Source organism: Danio rerio, chromosome 20 (assembly GCF_052040795.2).
Source record: "Danio rerio strain M-AB ecotype USA chromosome 20, GRCz13ab, whole genome shotgun sequence".
NCBI classification, from domain to species: domain Eukaryota; kingdom Metazoa; phylum Chordata; class Actinopteri; order Cypriniformes; family Danionidae; genus Danio; species Danio rerio.
Window position 1 is genome coordinate 56,603,734 of NC_141040.1, and position 17,668 is coordinate 56,621,401.

The 17,668-nt window shown below is 40.7% G+C and overlaps 1 protein-coding gene across 3 annotated transcripts in view; it reads left to right on the forward strand.

Annotated features, from left to right (window-relative positions):
- arhgap39 (Rho GTPase activating protein 39) overlaps nucleotides 1-17,668 on the forward strand; it is a 297,080-nt gene that overhangs the window by 53,696 nt on the left and 225,716 nt on the right. The window contains exons 3-5 of one of the 3 annotated variants that reach the window (XR_015518910.1): nucleotides 10,752-11,735; nucleotides 11,940-13,462; nucleotides 13,507-14,140. Coding sequence is in view for 1 of the 3 variants with exons in the window: in XM_087298723.1 (XP_087154849.1) it covers nucleotides 10,752-11,735; nucleotides 11,940-12,144 (1,189 nt within the window). In the remaining 2 variants the exon portion in view is untranslated. Of the gene's footprint in view, nucleotides 1-10,751; nucleotides 11,736-11,939; nucleotides 14,141-17,668 lie in introns of all 3 variants that reach the window. The other 2 variants (XR_015518909.1, XM_087298723.1) reach the window with 2 other exon arrangements.

The window sequence follows — 17,668 nt, forward strand, 5'->3', positions numbered from 1 at the left end:
ACTCTCGTTGGTAACACCTTAAAGTCCCTATGAAATGAAAACTAAGCATATTGATTTTGTTAGCGCACATTGCTAGTTTTGTGGAGAACAAGTCGTTATTAAGAAAAAAATTGCAAAATTAAAATCTGAAAATGCACTTCCTGTTAGTGTTTAGTTAAATTCTTAAGATAAGGTCTGAGGTAGTGGGCGTGGCTAAATATACTTAACCACACCCCTCCGACTGTCAGTTTTGACAGCAAACAGAAATGGTGAGCAGGAGGAGGAGTCTGTTAGGTTGTAATAACTGATTGGTTGTAACCAATCAGCTCGCAGTAGAAAAACCAAGCCACGCCCACTGTTTTCTCATTTAATATTCAGTTTCTATTGGAGCTGCATCAGAATACCATGGTTTTACCAGGGTTCTAGTATGAATTAGCATGTTGCTAGTATGATTAGTATGTTTGTTAGTATGTTTCTAGTATGGATTGGTGTATTGTTAGCATTGATTTGTATGTTGTTAGTATGTCCAATGTAAAGTCAATGGCAGTTTTTCTTTTACAATGGAATTCTATGGGACAGTTGGTAAGATGTTGTAACTGGTTGCTAGGGTGTGGTTAGCAACTTAAATGGTGATCAGTGATTGGCAGATTGGTATTCTGAGATAAATGAGCCAAAACTTAAGTCTGTATGACAGTCTGGCACAAAAAGTTTTGAGGTTATAATGTTTAGTCCAATGTTAAGTCAATGGGACTTTTCCAAATTTTCCGGGTCAGTTTTGGGAAAACCGTAAGTCGGATCAGTTGGAAAAGATATAGCAACTTAATTCAGTATAGTTTGGAGGTTTGGAGTAAGTTTAGTGGTTGTAGTATGGAGGGTCTAGTAGGAGATGCATGTAGAAATTAGTCTCAGAAGAAAAGGAAGACGGTAGAAAAATTCAGTGTTGATTCCTGTAGGAGCTGACACTAAAAACATCCCAGAATCCCTTTGGATTTGACCCCAGGCTGAAACGACAGCACTAGAAGTCAGATTTCATTTATTTTGAGCATCTTGTCGAGTTTCCACATCCCTGTCAGACTCTTCAGACGCTCTTTAGCTGTTATTTCTTTTATTAGATCATCACTTTAAGAGCTTTTGATAGACAGAAGCTGAAATATAAAGCCTGCTGTCTGGAGAAGAGCACACCACTAAACTATGCATTGTATTTTCACAGTGATGTAATAAACACTGTAAAGCATATCTGTTAATGAACAGTTTCTGCATTTGGTGTGTTTTCTGTTTATTTACGGGTGTGAGTTGCATTATGAGATGTTGATCTCTGCTCTGTCCACTTCTGATCTTGAACATTCAACTCTACAGTTTAACAAAGTGACTTTTATTGACATTTTAGTCATCTGAAATAATATAACACCAAGCCAGACAATACAGCACTGCAGACTATTACACATGAGTAGAAAGATCACGATCAAAATGTAGTGCAAAAGTCTAAAATTACATGTGTTTTAGTCCCAGATTATTTGGTTGGTGAGTTGGTTGATCTGATTGGTTGGTTGGTTGAGTGGTTGATTGGTTGATCTGATTGGTTGGTCTGATTGGTTGGTTGGTTGGTTGATTAATTAATTTGATTGGTTGGTTGGTTGGTTGGTTGGTTAGTTGATTGGCTGTTTGGTTAATTTGATTGGTTGGTTGGTTAATTTGATTGGTTGGTCTGATTGGTTGGTTGGTTAATTTGATTGGTTGGTCTGATTGGTTGGTTGGTTCATTTGATTGGTTGGTTGGTTAATTGGTTGGTTGGTTAATTTGATTGGTTGGTTAGTTGATTGGTTGGTTGATTTGTTGGTTAATTTGATTGGCTGGTTGGTTGGTTAATTTGATTGGTTGGTTGATTGGTTGGTTGATCTGATTGGTTGGTTGGTTTGTTGGTTAATTTGATTGGTTGGTCTGATTGGTTGGTTGGTTAATTTGATTGGTTGGTTGGTCAGTTGGTTGATTGGTTGTTTGGTTAATTTGATTGGTTGGTTGGTTGGTTGCTTGGTTGGTTGGTTGGTTAATTGGTTGGTTGGTTGGTTAATTGGTTGGTTGGTTGGTTGGTTAATTTGATTGGTTGGTCCGATTGGTTCGTTGGTTAATGTGATTGGTTGGTTGGTTGGTTAATTTGATTGGTTTGTTGGTTAATTTGATTGGTTGGTTGGTTAATTTGATTGGTTGGTTGGTTAATTTGATTAATTGGTTTATTGATTAATTTGATTGGTTGGTTGGTTAATTTGATTGGTTGGTTGGTTGGTTGATTGGTTAGTCTGATTGGTTGGTTGGTTGGTTGGTTAATTTGATTGGTTGGTTGGTTAATTTGATTGGTTGGTCTGATTGGTTGTTTGTTAATTTGATTGGTTGGTTAGTCGGTTGGTTGGTTGATTGGTTGTTTGTTAATTTGATTGGTTGGTTGATTGGTTGGTTGGTTAATTTAATTAGTTAGTTGGTCGGTCGGTTGGTTGATTGATTTGATTGATTGATTATTTGATTGGTTGGTTGGTTTGTTGATCTGATTGGTTGATTGGTTGGTCTGGTTGTTTGTTTGTTTGGTTGGTTGGTCTGGTTGATTGGTTGGTTGATCTCATTGGTTGGTCTGGTTGGTTGGTTGGTTAATTGATTTGATTGATTGATTGGTTATTTGATTGGTTGGTTGATCTGAATGGTTGGTCGGTTGATTAATTTGATGAATTGATTGGTTATTTGATTGGAAGATTGATTGGTTGATTGATCTATTGATTTAATTGGTCGATTAGTTGGTTGGTTGATCGATTTAATTGGTTGGTTGGTTGGTAGATTGGATGGTTGATTGATTGATTGATTGATTGATTGATTGATTGATTTGATTGGTTAGGTTGGTTATTCATTCATTCATTCATTCATTGACATGATATTTGACTCTATATTCTGCAAGACACTAGTATTCAGCTTAAAGTGACATTTAAAGGCTTAACTGGGTTAATTAGGTTAAATTAGACTAATAGTATTGAACCTAAAGGATTATTTTAAAAAATAAAATAGAATTTATTGCAACCAAACGCAGAAAAAAGAGAGACATTCTCCAGGATAATAATATAGTAGTAAATACTGCTTGTTCTGTTAAACAGCTCTTAGTTGATAAAATAGTGGGAAAAAAGATGGGAAAAAAGTTTCCAAGCAGGTCTAATAATCAAACTCTCTTAATATTAATAAATTAATGGCACATCCATGAAAATGGTGATTCCTTTTTTTTTACGGTTTAAATCATTTGGGACACTGAGAGAAGTGGGTGGTCGGCCGTTTGCACAGTTATCAGCACATGTAATACTGTGAGATTTCTACAAATGCACATTAAAGGAAAGTGAATGGAGTAAAAGGTAAGAGTGTAACGCTTCAAGCTGTTTTTAGGATTTAATATTCAGCGAGTGTCTGCTCTTAAAGAGTGTGTCCCACGAGGACGTGCTATGATTGTGTGTGACAGAGGGAAGAAGAGAGGGAGCAGAGAATGTGTAAATTGATTTGAAGGTCGGATATCCATGAATAATGAAAACACTGCACACTTTGTAGTGGCTCTCTTTCTCTGAGCGAGACCGAGCCGCAGATACCAGACTAGTGTTTGAGCTTTAATCCGGCTACTAAAGGAACACACACACACTCACTGACACACACATTCTCACACATAAAGACACACAATCACATTAGCACAAACACATACACACTCACACATTTACGGGCACATATACACATACACACACTCACACTCATACGGATACATATACACACACACACACAAACTTGTATACACAGAAAAACACACACACACACATTACACATACATATAAACAAATACACCCACACATTCTCACACAGACACATATATACATTTGCACTGAAACACATTTGCACTATTATACTCACTCATACATACACACACATACATACACACACTCACTCATACACCTGCAAGCATACACATTCGCAATCACACACACACACACAAATATGCACGTACACTCGTACACACACATTCACACACAGAGAAACTCACACACACTTATACACACAGACGCATTCACACACTGACAAAAAAAACATACACACAACCACATCCGCACAAACTCAGATACACATATACAGACACACACATTCATATACACACACATTCTCACACATAGACACACAATCACATTAGCGCACACACAGACACACAATTACATTCACACACACATATATACACACACACACACACACATATATATGGATGCATATATACACACACACAAACGCATATACACAAACAAACCCACACACATATAAACGCATATGCACACATATACACACACTCACACATTCTCACACACACACACACACACACACACACATATATATGGATGCATATATACACACACACAAACTCATATACACAAACAAACCCACACACATATAAACGCATATGCACACATACTGTATACACACACTCACACACATTCTCACACACACACACACACACACACATACAGATGTACAAACAAATACACACATTTAAACACTTACACTCACTCATAACACTCACACACATTCAAAATCACGCTCTTACACACACACACACACACACACACAAAGTCCAACACATTTGCACTGACACATATTTGCACTATTATACTCACTCATTCATTCACACACATACATACACACACTCACTCATACACCTGCACATCAAACACACACATTCGCAATCACACACACACACACACACACACACACATATATATATATACACAAACGTGCTGCTGATGATGTGACAATAAAAGTGATTTGATTTGATGCACGCACACTCATACATTCACATTCACACACCGACAAACACACACACAGACACACATTTATACACACAGACACATTCACACAGAGACATACACACACACACACACACTTATACACACAGACACATTCACAAAGAGACATACACACACACACACACACACACACTTGTACAAACTCACTCAAATACTCACAATCTCACACACACACACACTTGTACAAACTCACTCAAATACTCACAATCTCACACACACACACACACACTTGGCAGTGTACTGTGGTCATGGGGAGTGTGTGGAGGGCTGCGCTGGCTAAGAGCTGAATTGATTTTACACACTTCTCTTCTCTTTCTTTATGTTCTCCAGGCCTTATTTCAGCGCGCTTTAAACTCCCAGACCTCTTACACACACACACACACACACACACACACACACACCCACACACACATCTATACACACAGCTCACTGAGAGAGAGTGCGATCTAAAGTCAAGCATCTCTCTTATCACCCCTAAACATTTACATGCAAATACTAAATAAATCTCATGCACTGGCGACACGGTGGCTCAGTGGTTAGCACTGTCACCATACAGCAAGAACGTCGCTGGTTCGAGTCCCAGCTGGGTCAGTCAGCATTTCTGTGTGGAGTTTGCATGTTCTCCCTGTGTTGGCGTGGGTTTCCTCCGGGTGCTCCAGTTTCCCCCACAGTCCAAACACATGCACTATTAGGGTGTGTGAATGAGAGTGTATGAGTGTTTCCCAGTTCTGGGTTGCACCTGGAAGGGCATCCGCTTTGTAAAACACATGCAGGAATAGTTGGCGGTTCATTCTGCTGTGGCAGCCCCTGATAAATAAAGGACTAAGCTAAAGGAAAATGAATAAGTAAAATAATATGTGCATATTAGAATGAATATAAATGTGTTTATAATTCTCTTTGACTTTGCTTTATCATGAAAAGATCAATTAAACATTTTCAATATTGCAGTTTTTTTTTATTAAACTTAAGCACAATTTTCAAAAACAGTACACACAAGCAGCACAACCACACACCCAATTAGCAAAGCACTACAGATCCTTTGTATATTTAAACACTCTTGTAAAAACTACTACTTTTTATTTTAGTGCACTGAAAAAAAATATTTAAAGATGATTCCTTGGATTTACTCAATTTGTTTACGTTAAGTGGTTCTAAACGATTTATTTGTGTTGAATTTAAACAAACAAATTAAGTTGAACATTATTAAATTTAATTTGTTTGTTTAAATTCAACACATATAAATTGTTTGCAACAATTCTGCATGCAACACTTTTTTCAGTGGTAGGCAATCCAGAAACACTGTAAAACATGTATATGTAGTAGGGCTGTGCAATTAATCGAAAATCCAATTTCGATTATGGCTTCTAACGATTATGAAAAACCATTAATCGAGATAAACAATTATTCCAATATTTACCGCCCCCTTTCCTTGTCCTCACTTGTTGCTCTTAAAAGTGCGAAAGACTGCATGCTTATGTGTGTGCGGCGCGCAGACAGTCAGAAGCATGCGGTCTGCTCTTGGTCTCATTCCACACATTGTGAGCACACACATCTAGTCATTAACATTTGCACTTTAATGTTCAAATAGGTGTCAAAACGCGGTGTTTAGCGATTATTCATAACCCTCATTTTGTAATAAACAAACAAGTTGAGGATCAAAAGACACGTGAAAGCGAAACCATTAAAGTGACAGTGCGAAATGCTGCCTGTTTTATCATGATTAATAAAACATCGAGAAAATTCCTCTCTACTCTTGACTGAAGACTTTTGTAGCTAAAGTGTTTTTCTTACAGTGAAGATGCTTAAAGCAAAGTTTGTTTCATATTTTTATTCTATTGTATTTATTTCTCTTTCCTTTGCAGGGTGGAAAATAACTGTATATATGCAGTTAAAAGTCAGAATTATTAGCCCTCCTGAATATTAGCAACCCTTTTTCCTCCCCAATTTCTGTTTAATGGAAAGAAGATTTCTGAACATAATAGCTTTAATCATTCATTTCTAATAACCGATTCTTTTTTTCTTTGCTATGATGACAGCTCAGAATATTTTAGTAGATATTTTTTTTTAAATACAAACATTCAAATTCAAAGTGTGATTCAAAAGCTTAAAGGTGCATTAGGTGATCTGCCAAAATGCTAACCGCTTAGCACAGGGGTGTCAAACTCAATTCCTGGAGGGCCGAAGCCCTGCACAGTTTAGTTCCAACCCTGCTCCAACACACTTACCTGTAGGTTTCAAACAAGCCTGAAGGACTCGATTAGTTTGATCAGGTGTGTTTAATTAGGGTTGGAACTAAACTGTGCAGAGCTGCGGCCCTTTAGGAACTGAGTTTGACACCTGTGGCTTAGCATATTATCTTTGGACGGCGGGGAGGAACTGTGATTCAAAGCCACACCCCCTGATATCGCGAGGACCGCGTCACACCAGCAGACAGACAACCCACTAGTTCATGTCATTCGCCAGTTAGTTAGTGTTTAGTTAGTGCCAGCGCCGAGCAGGAATTACATGCATTACTTTGCCACACTTGCATGCTATTTCAGAACGAATATTCAGAGTAGCATGTTAAACAGTAGAGGAAGGCTGTCATTGTTCAAAAATGACCCAATGTGAATATAAAAGCAACCTCAGCTCAATAAAGCAGGTTAGGTGGAATAGCGCTATTTACTGATGTTTTGTTGTTAAACTAAATATAAATCTACATTATAGATGCTGTAAAAGAACCTTATGAAACTGAAAATAATCACATCAATCTTTCACTGGCTGAACAACACGTCTGTGCATATAAGTCATTCATAACAGAACACAATATAACATCAGCTTAGCCCAGGGGTCAGCAACCCGCGGCTTTAGAGCCGCATGCGGCTCTTTAGCGCTGCCCTTGTGGCTCCCTGGAGCTTTTTCAAAAATGTTTGAAAATGGGAAAAGATGGGGGAGGTTAATATATTTTTTTGTTTTAATATGATTTCTATAGGTGGACAAACATTTTTAACGTTTTCAAATGCTGTCAAAGTGTGTAGAATTAATATTTAATTTCAACATTTCTGTCAACGAAGATTTGCGTCATAGCCTGCGACACACGTTTCTATCAGCAGGGCGGGATGCCAGGCAAGTGGCTGTTGTAAACAAACCAGGAGATTATAAAGCATGGAAAACTGTTCAAAGATGGTATGACATATTAGAACACCTATTTGCAAACTTTAAAAACAAAACCAAGATAATACAAAAAAATAAAGATATACCTTTCTCCACTAAGACAGTGAAGGAAAGGGCTATTAAAATGGTAGGTAACATCACCGATTAGCAAACCAAGGACATTAATTCAGTGCCAGCATACTCAATTGCCTGTGATGTGACCGATATTCAACGCGCTTTTATGCAGGTATGTGAACTCTGATGGGCCGCAAGAAGAAATGATCGAATGAATAACACTAAAAGACAAGAGGCTGTGCGGAAGTGTTTTAATGACAACAAAATAAACACCAACCACCTGATTTCAGTGGCTATTTAATCATGAAGGCTCATTATGTATTTGTAGCCAATTTAGTCATTTTGATAGTTGGCTAATATAGCTAATATAGATACATACAGCATGTGTTTCCTTCATTATAAGGCTTATATAAGGCTTTACATTTTTTGTGGCTCCAGACATATTTGTTTTTTGTTATTTTTGGTCCAATATGGCTCTTTCAACATTTTGGGTTGCCGACCCCTGGCTTAGCCTGACTGAAATAGTTTCAAAACAGAACATGACCTGTCTAACAGTAATACTTCAGCCATGGTGTCGTCCTTTCTCCAGCGTGCTAAAGTAACTCCAATACTGATTCAGGATTTTTTAAAGTTTCAATGCAGCATTTGATTTCTCCCGGTCCGTCTCGTGACCGCGCGGCCGCTTTAAGAGCGAATTGTACCCGCGCCTGGCTTTACAGTAATCGGCCCGAGATCGGCTGTCCTCCGGCTCCGACTCGGCATCTGCGAGCAGCCCGCAGCTCGCTCGCGCGCATGCGTTTGTGAAGCAGACGGGCACGCGCTAATGGCGGATCTGCGTGAACACATGCGCAGAAGTCGGAATCTACATTTGTTGACAGACAGTCTGAGCTGCCTATCGGAATTAAGGGAGATGACGGTCCGACTCTATTTAATTGGATGAACATTTTTTAGTTTTATGCCTTACCCAGAATATAAAAATACATATAAACACATTTAGATCATTTACTGTCATCATTACTATTAGACTGTGAAGAGACTTTCAACCAGCACAACAACAAATGTTTCTGAAGACAATCACCTACTGCACCTTCAATTAGGGTAATTAGGCAAGTCATTATATAACAGTAACGTAGACTAACCATATTCCGTACACAACGATGTTCCGTACAGATGACCTTTTAACGTTAATCTCTGAATAAATACTTATGGGTCATAGGCAAGCTATATATCTGTGTAATCTTTAATTCTCACTCTTTCAGCCCCAACCACAACAGAGACATTCCTACAATATGTTTCCGCGTAAAATCAGTAAGTTTGCTACGTCCACCTAATGCGCTTGAAAATAGAAAGTGGGCAAGCTTAAAGTGCGAGTGTCGCCTGGAAGGGGAGACATTTAAAGCCCCGACAACATGCTCTTGCTTTTAATTTATGCATCACACTGTATTACAGTTCTTATGAAGTGAATATTATGTTATCACAAATTGTTAAAAAAATTATCTTTTGTTGAATAAAGGCAGGGCCGGAGTGGGACTCCTTTTCAGCCCTGGAGTTTCAAGCCTCAGACCGGCCCACCTCAGTTCACGACTGACTATATTAAAATAAGATCATTTCCAATTCAGTTGCTAATTACACTATCACGTCTTTTTTTTTTTTTTTTGAGAAAACAGCTGCTTTAGAACTTCAAATGTTCAACAACCCTAACAGTACTATATGTCTTAACAATAAAAATGAAAACAATAAATTACTCTAACGAGGATCGAACCCGGGTCCGCTGAGTTTTAATCTAGCGTGCTAACCGCTGGACCACGACAGCTGTGTACGTTACGGAGACACAACTATGTTTTATCATCATTAAAATAGAAGAGTTGCGATAAAATAATGAATAAAAAGGCTGTGGTCAAGTAAATAAATACATTTAAAAGGTGTGACTACTGAGAGCAACAGATTCTGGAGCTAGGGACACCGGCCCTCACGGCCAAAAAACGGATCGGCCCACCGGGAATTCTCCCGGTCCTCCCGATTAGCCAATCCGGGCCTGAATAAAGGCTTTTTAAACATCAATTGTGGGTAAATACCGCATGTCGCAACTCTCCGCCTGAGAGACAGGCTGCAAACGCTGTTTGGATCCTCCTTTTGCAGTAATGATGTTTATATTGATAAAAGGTCAGTCAAGTTAGCTTCAATGTGCATGAATTTAATGTTTTAATATTTTAAATTGTCATGTTGTAATAAAATAAACATGATATAAAAAGTAAATGATTTTGAAGCTAATTCATTTAAAACTTTCATAAAAGAGTTGTTTAATATATCATTAACTTCAAGTTAAACACAATAATAGTATATTCTGACATAAGATTTTAATAAGACTTCAAACAATGCCCATTTTTGCCGAAATTAAAGTTATGCGCCCTGTACCCTGTACGGAACACTATTTTAGTCGTGTACGGAACATCGTTAATACCTATCATCTTCCGTACACATTAAAAAAAACAATCTCTGGAGCGCTAATAATTTGACTTCAACTAATAATCGTTTGGAATAATCGTGATTACAATTTTGACCAAAGTAATCGTGATTATGATTTTTCCCAAAATCGAGCAGCCCTAAAATGTAGCATGTTATATTCAATGTTATCATTAGTATTTTGCTTAAAAATAAAAACAATTTCTCAATATTTTCTTCTTCAATATTGTCTGTTGTGTGCAGGTTCAGATGGGGCACTGGCACCAGAGAGAGGATGCTCATTAAAGTATCAGATCGGGAGCCTAGTTTTCTGACGCAGGGAAACGGATACTCCAGCTCGTCCCCGCGCTCGAGACGCTCATCCAGCAATGCTCCTCCAGACTCAGACACCACCTCGGACCGTCCTGCAGCGCAGTCTCCTTTCCTGAAGAGGGCAGAGTTGAGCGGCACCCAACGGCGCTGTTCGGGAGACTCCCAGCCGTCCTCGCCTCGCTACGCTTATGAGCCTCCTCTCTACGAGGAACCACCCTCAGAATTCCAAGCTCCGCCCATTTACGAGGAACCACCCACTGACATGCACTGCGACCCCGCCTTTTTTGGCACGGATCGTTCTCCGGCACGAAAACCAGGTCTTTATTGTTCCCCGAAACAAAGCCCGTCTCCTTATGGACAACTGGTGCTGACGAGACAGCGTAGCTCTACGCCGGATAAAACCACCAATCAGAGTGACTACAGCTCCAGTGGGCGGGATTATAGCTCTAGTGGACGGGATTATAGCTCTAGTGGGCGTGACTACAGCTCCAGTGGGCGGGACTACAGCTCAGGCATTAGAGATTACAGCTCCTCTGGTGGCCGGGATTATAACTCGAGTGGGCGGGAGTATAGCGCTGCTGGGCGGGAATATGTTAAGCAGCTTGTTTATGTGGAGCAGTCTGGCTCCTCCCCTCGGTTTCGGACCACAGATCGTCTGATGAGCTACGGGACCAGTTCTAATAGCCTATCGGCTGGATTTTCGTACGGCGGGTCTTTCACGCTGCAGCATAGCCACGATCTTAATGGTGGCAATCGAAAACGGAAGAACAGGAAGCCGTCTTTGCCAGGCGGTGAAGGGGATGGAATGGGGGCGGGACTCGGGGCAATGATTACTCAAGCCCGATTGGCTTGGGAGGCTCAGCAGATGTTACATCATCGAGGGGGCGTGGCTTCTGAATCAGGAGCTAAAGATGGGTATGAATAGGCTTATTTTTTAAGATTTTATCAGGGTATACAGTTTTGTTTCTGACAGTATGATAGCCTTAGATTACAAATATCACGGTATGACTTAGCATATTTGCATTGACTTAGCATATTTGCATTTATTTGGATTTATATAATTATTTTGTTATTATTAAATATTGCGTATTATTATGGTGATTGTGACGTCATCGGTAGGTATGAAAGTGACGGAGCGTCTCCGCTGCCGCTGCCGGGGCCGGTGGTCCGGGCATTCAGTGAGGATGAGGCGCTGGCGCAGCAGGAGATCCACTGGAAACGGGCCACGCTGGACAGACTGGCATTCCCTCAGACGCTACTGGAGAAGAGTCTGTCTGTGCAGACCAACCTGGCATCACCCGAACCTTACCTCCATCCCTCTCAGGTAAAGCACAGTACGCTGGTTTCCCAACCCTGCTCTCCTTGTGTTGGGGTGGGTTTCCTAGGGTGCTCCGGTTTCCCCCACAGTCCAAACACATGTGCTATAGGTGAATTGGCCGTAGTGTATGAGTGTGTGTGTGAATGAGTGTGTATGGATGTTTCCCAGTACTGAGTTTCAGCCGGGAGCGCATCCGCTGTGTAAAACATATGCTGGAATAGTTGGCGGTTCATTCCGCTGTGGCGACCCCTGATAAATAAGCCAAAAGAAAATGAATGAATGAGGTATTGTGAGATTAGTAGCATGAATCATGTCTATTTGTGAGCTGAGTGAGTCACTGCTTACTGAAATGCAATAAAAAGTTTTGCGTTTGAGTTGTGGAGGTGGTGTTTTTGGGGACACGCTGGCACTTCAGGTCATTAATGAGCTGGAATGGTGCGATGGTGTTTTGTGGGCAACGTCTGAACTCTTTCAGCACAATATAATGAGCATTTAAATGTCCTGAACCGCTGGGTAAACGCTGCCAGCTGGGTTAATTGGGACGGATGACCTTTAGACGCCTGTTACCCGACCAGTGATATCTTTGTTCTGGGGGATACTGGGCTGAGCTGATCTCACAGGCTAAATTGTGCCAGTGTTTCCTTGGAGGGGTTTTTTTTTTTGGTTCTGCTCTGTTTGCTTATAATGATGGAGACAGACAGCAGGCCTGGGAGGAACCGCTGTGAGAAACAGAGACACAAACTGTCTTTGCTTATATCAAACATACTGTACTGTTAAAGTCGAAATTATTTATCCTCCTGTGATTTTTTTTCATATATATATTTCCTAAATGATGTTGAACAGATTCAGGAATTTTTCACAGTATTTCCTATAATATTATTTATTCCAGTCTTATTTATGTTATTTCGGCTATAATAAAAGCAGTGTTTAATTATTTAAAAAGCCCTTTTAAGGTCAATATTATTCGCCCCCTTAAGCAATATTTGCTTTGGATTGTCTACAGAACATCGGTGACACGATTACTTTGAAAACCTGCAGTCTAAACTCGGCATTAGTCGACAGTAAGCTGGCCTGGTTGGCTGAAGTGTGTAACTGTGAGCAGATGTACCTCCGGTTATGTATTACACCGTGTCCAGAAATATAGACCTGTAACGAGGAGCCTGACACGGAGGGATCCATTTGCGGTATGTTTATTAAACACAGTTCAAACACAATCATACAATACGCACATACGTGCGAACTCACATCAGTAGTTTTCAGTATGGGTCTAAGGGCTAGCGGCTGGTTGTCAAGGAGTGATATATTAGGCATGGATCAGTGGCAGGCGGCGTGGTTCAGAGTCGGAATATCAGGCGTGGTTCAGGGCAGGCGGCGTGGATCAGAGTCAGAGTACAAGCAAGGTTCAGGGCAGGCAGAAGGCAACACAAGGTCGGTAACAGTCCAGGTAATACACGGGAGATCAGGCAAGGAGATAACGCTCAGAAATCTCAGACAGGGCAGAACAAGACTTCGCAACGGACTGAGTGTGTGTGCTGCTTATATGTGTGAGCGTGGGTCGTTAGCGGGATGAGCTGCAGGTGTGTGTGCTTATCAGTTTATGTGGATGACGTAATGCTAGAAGTCCGGTGATGGTGGCCTCTGCTGGCCAGCGAGGGGAATGACTGCGACCGAGTCTGTGACAAGACCAGGGGCCTCATGTACGAAGACTTGCGTTGAATTCATACTAAAACATTGCGTACGGACTAAGCTGTAAATGTGCGTACGCAGTTAAAAATTCACAAGTATGAAACACTGCGTACTTAGTTTAATCCCACGCATATTCTCTCTGTACATCCGACCTAACGTGAAACTGAGTGCATGTGCACGAGCCCTACCTGCTTCCTCCCCTTAATAAACATGGTAATGACTCCACTTTGGCAAAACCAAACAAAAATGCAACAGCAAAAGCAACCAAGGAGAGAAACTTTGAACAGAATGTGAATTGGAGGTGGTCCTATCGAAGGTAGACCGGAGGAAAACTGTGTTAGAATTAATAAACAAAAGAAAAAAAAAAGAAGGGGAGAGTTTAGCTGACACCGTTAACGCAGTGGAGTCTGAACTGGAGATCTGCGTGGGACTTTTAAATCCCGCTCCCCGGCAGGTTTTAGCCCGAACCCAACCGCTCCCGCTTATATTCAACATTTGTTGTCCTGCTGCCCGCCCCGTTTTCTACCCACCGTGCCTGTTTCCACTAAGGGGCAAGAGGGGGGGGACAAAACTGAAAACCACCCAGCTATACAGAGTCCAGACAGCCTACAACAAGCTGCCTGTATAAACACACACACACATCGACACACAGCACCAAGCAAGTGACACACACACACACACACACACACACACAGGCAAGCACGTGCGCGCACACACACATACACACAGACAGCACAAAGCTCTCTCTCTCATTCGCACACACACACACACAGACAGCAACATAGACGCAGCATCTTGCACTCTCATTCACACACATACATACGCGTGCTCGCTCGCTCGGGAGTCAGGAACGATACTGTAAGAATGCCCGTTCCCGTCCAAAATTACACCAGTTAGCGACCGCTCCTGCGCTTTATTCAGAAATTTATTCCCGCACCGCAAGAAATCTAGTCGGGTCCTGCGGTACAGCCGAGGGAATGCAGACCTCTAGTGTGAACATCACACTGTGAGTGAATTAAACAAGAAATGGTCCAATGTAAAGGTTTGAAATGAGCTAGTTGAGTGATTCCCGTCCATCACCGATTTTTTTTTTTTGACAGAGGCAGCATAACTAAAGAGAGCGGTAAACAGCAGCGTGAGTGGCGTAGCTCTTAAAGCGCATGGCAACATGTTTTGACACGATCGAGCATGAACCCGGATTGAATCCAGCGTCTGATGAACTCATTCTTCTTTTTTCCCCCGCTGCATATCAGATTTTGCCTACTCTTCATCATGAGGAACACAAGTAGGAATCATTAATAAGTGTGTGTATTATGTTGAGCGCATTGAGCACCTCATATTATTTGCACATTTATTGAATGGAAATGTTTCTGATTCACGTCTGCAAATTCATCTTCAGATGGCGCCTTTATAGCACTGTGCGTGCAGTAGATCGCTCCCATTACATTGGGAAAACCGGCGATCTCTGCAAATTGCGCTTTAATGTTTGGCTGGTCAACTGCACGGTATGGAAACCTTATATACCTGCTAGACATGCGGATGATCTATTCTCATACAGCTGCCATTGCACGGCTCAAAGATACTTTGTAGTGTGCGATTTAACACAACTGCCTCTAGGAGTCGCCACTGGAAATAAAACAAACACACAGGAAATGTACGTACACCAGACTAGGGGCCCTATCATACACCCGGCGCAGTGTGGCGCAAGGCGTGGCGCAATAGTCTTTTGGTAGTTTCAGCTTGGCGCAAGAGTGGTTTTGAGGCGTTGCGCTACGCTGTTTAAATAGCAAATGCATTAGCGCTCATATGTGCGCTCATAGGCGTTCTGCTCTAAAAAGGAAGGCGTTCTGAGGCGGACCGCTGGCGCGTTGCTGTTTTGAGAAACTATAATAGATTTTTCATTAGACCAAAACAAACCCGGTCTAAACTCTGCCGAATATCTTTATATATGAAAAAATGTAAATATTAAGGATATATATAGGATATAATAAGAATAGATATAGAATATAAATATAAAGGATTAAAATATTACAAAACATTATTTTCTAGCCTACATAAATATGAAAAATCACTGCTTTTATGTCTTCTTCATCTCGGGAGGCTTTTTCAGTTCATTCATAACAATTAGCTTTTGTATAATGTTATTATTATTAGCAGTATTATTTATTATATCCATATTTATATTTGTTTTATTAAAAACAAGCTTAGATTTGTCCACCTGTCAGGTTTTAGACCATAAGGGGCACAGCATGTGTTTTAAGATATAACTTTTGAGCTCATTTTGTTATTATTGTTCATTTATTCATTTGCTGGAAATTAGAACTGAATTTAGAAATAGTTTTGAAACTAATATTTGCGCTTAACAAACAAAATTAATTATTTATAGACTAATTGATGTCTGTGCGTAAAGGTTTCCCTATCCAAGAGCGAAAGTGAAAGTGATCCATTATCTCTCATTCTCACGCAGTAGATGCTCTGTTTAACTGTTTGCTTGTGAAATGCTCAGTTTTTCCACTTAGACTTACTTTGCATCCTGTAAATAGCGAATTCGCTCTTGGCGTGACGCAGCTGGCTCTTAAAGGGAATGGGAGATGAGACTCTAATTGGTTTATTCTCAAAACACACCTATAACTCATTAAGAAAAGAAACTCAACCCTTTTAGACCATGCGCCACTGCGCAAGGCAGATATTCCGTCCTTAAATTAGCAAAAATGCGTTCTGACACGCCCCGAAAGCGTTTGCGCCCTGCGTTATTTGCTCTGCGCATGGACCGTCAAAATAGAGCCCATGAAGTTGGCGTGGCTCAACGCACATTCTCACGTTTATTTCATCGTTAGTAAATCCAAACGTGAGCGTGAAACCTGGCGTACGCAGAGACTTTGTGTGTACACAGCGTTGATACATGAGGCCCCTGGGTTGTTAGAATTATGCATGACTATCATGATTTACTCTTTAGATATTGGCCGGTATAAGAATCTGATGGTATAACCTTGGATGAAAATATCACATTATGAAAGCGCTATGATTTCTGCTCTAATATATGTGAAGTTTTTAAACTAATTTCGAGAGGAGCACGTGATATAATTGACTGCAGCTGGCCACCTATCTACACTCATTAGTTAGCCAATCAGATCTGTCCTAACTCACTATAAGTAGCCTAGCTAGATATTACTCCCTTACCTTCATTTTCCGAAGAAACCCCCCATCCACCCCCTTTCTCCTCCTTTCCTCCTTTAAAAAGGGGAGCTGTCGAGAACCACCTGATCTCGTACTCCCCTCACATGCTCTATGGACCTGGCAGGAGCCCTGGGCTCAACTATCTCCGAGCTCAGGGTTCTCTCCCGGGACAGCATGCCAAACCTGCTTACAGTTGTCAAGCAATATCTAAGTGTGAACTCTTGAAGCTCTTTTTAAAAGTCTGGGGGAAAAAAACAGCAACTTTTATCCCAGATTAAACACAATATATTTCGTTTTAAGACGCACTTTTGGAGCAGTAAACATGTCAGGCTAATTAATTTAAATAAATCTTTGACTTCTGCTGTGTTCATTACTTTAAAAAAACACAGACTTGAAAAATATAATAAATAAAGCACTTGTGAAAATACACATAAAACACACACACACACACAGGAATGCTATAGCAAAAAATATGAGCTTTTTTAAAACCCTGACTTTTCCAAACCGCGGTAAACCTTGAGCCCGGTGTTCGTTTACTGAAACAACCTTGCTCCCAGCCCTTCGGTGTTTGAGTTATGATGTTATTTTTGATTTCCAGTGATTTATGGGAAGCTAACAGGCTGTGTGTGCTCTGGTTTGTGGAGCAGAACGTCTCTTCGTGCAGACA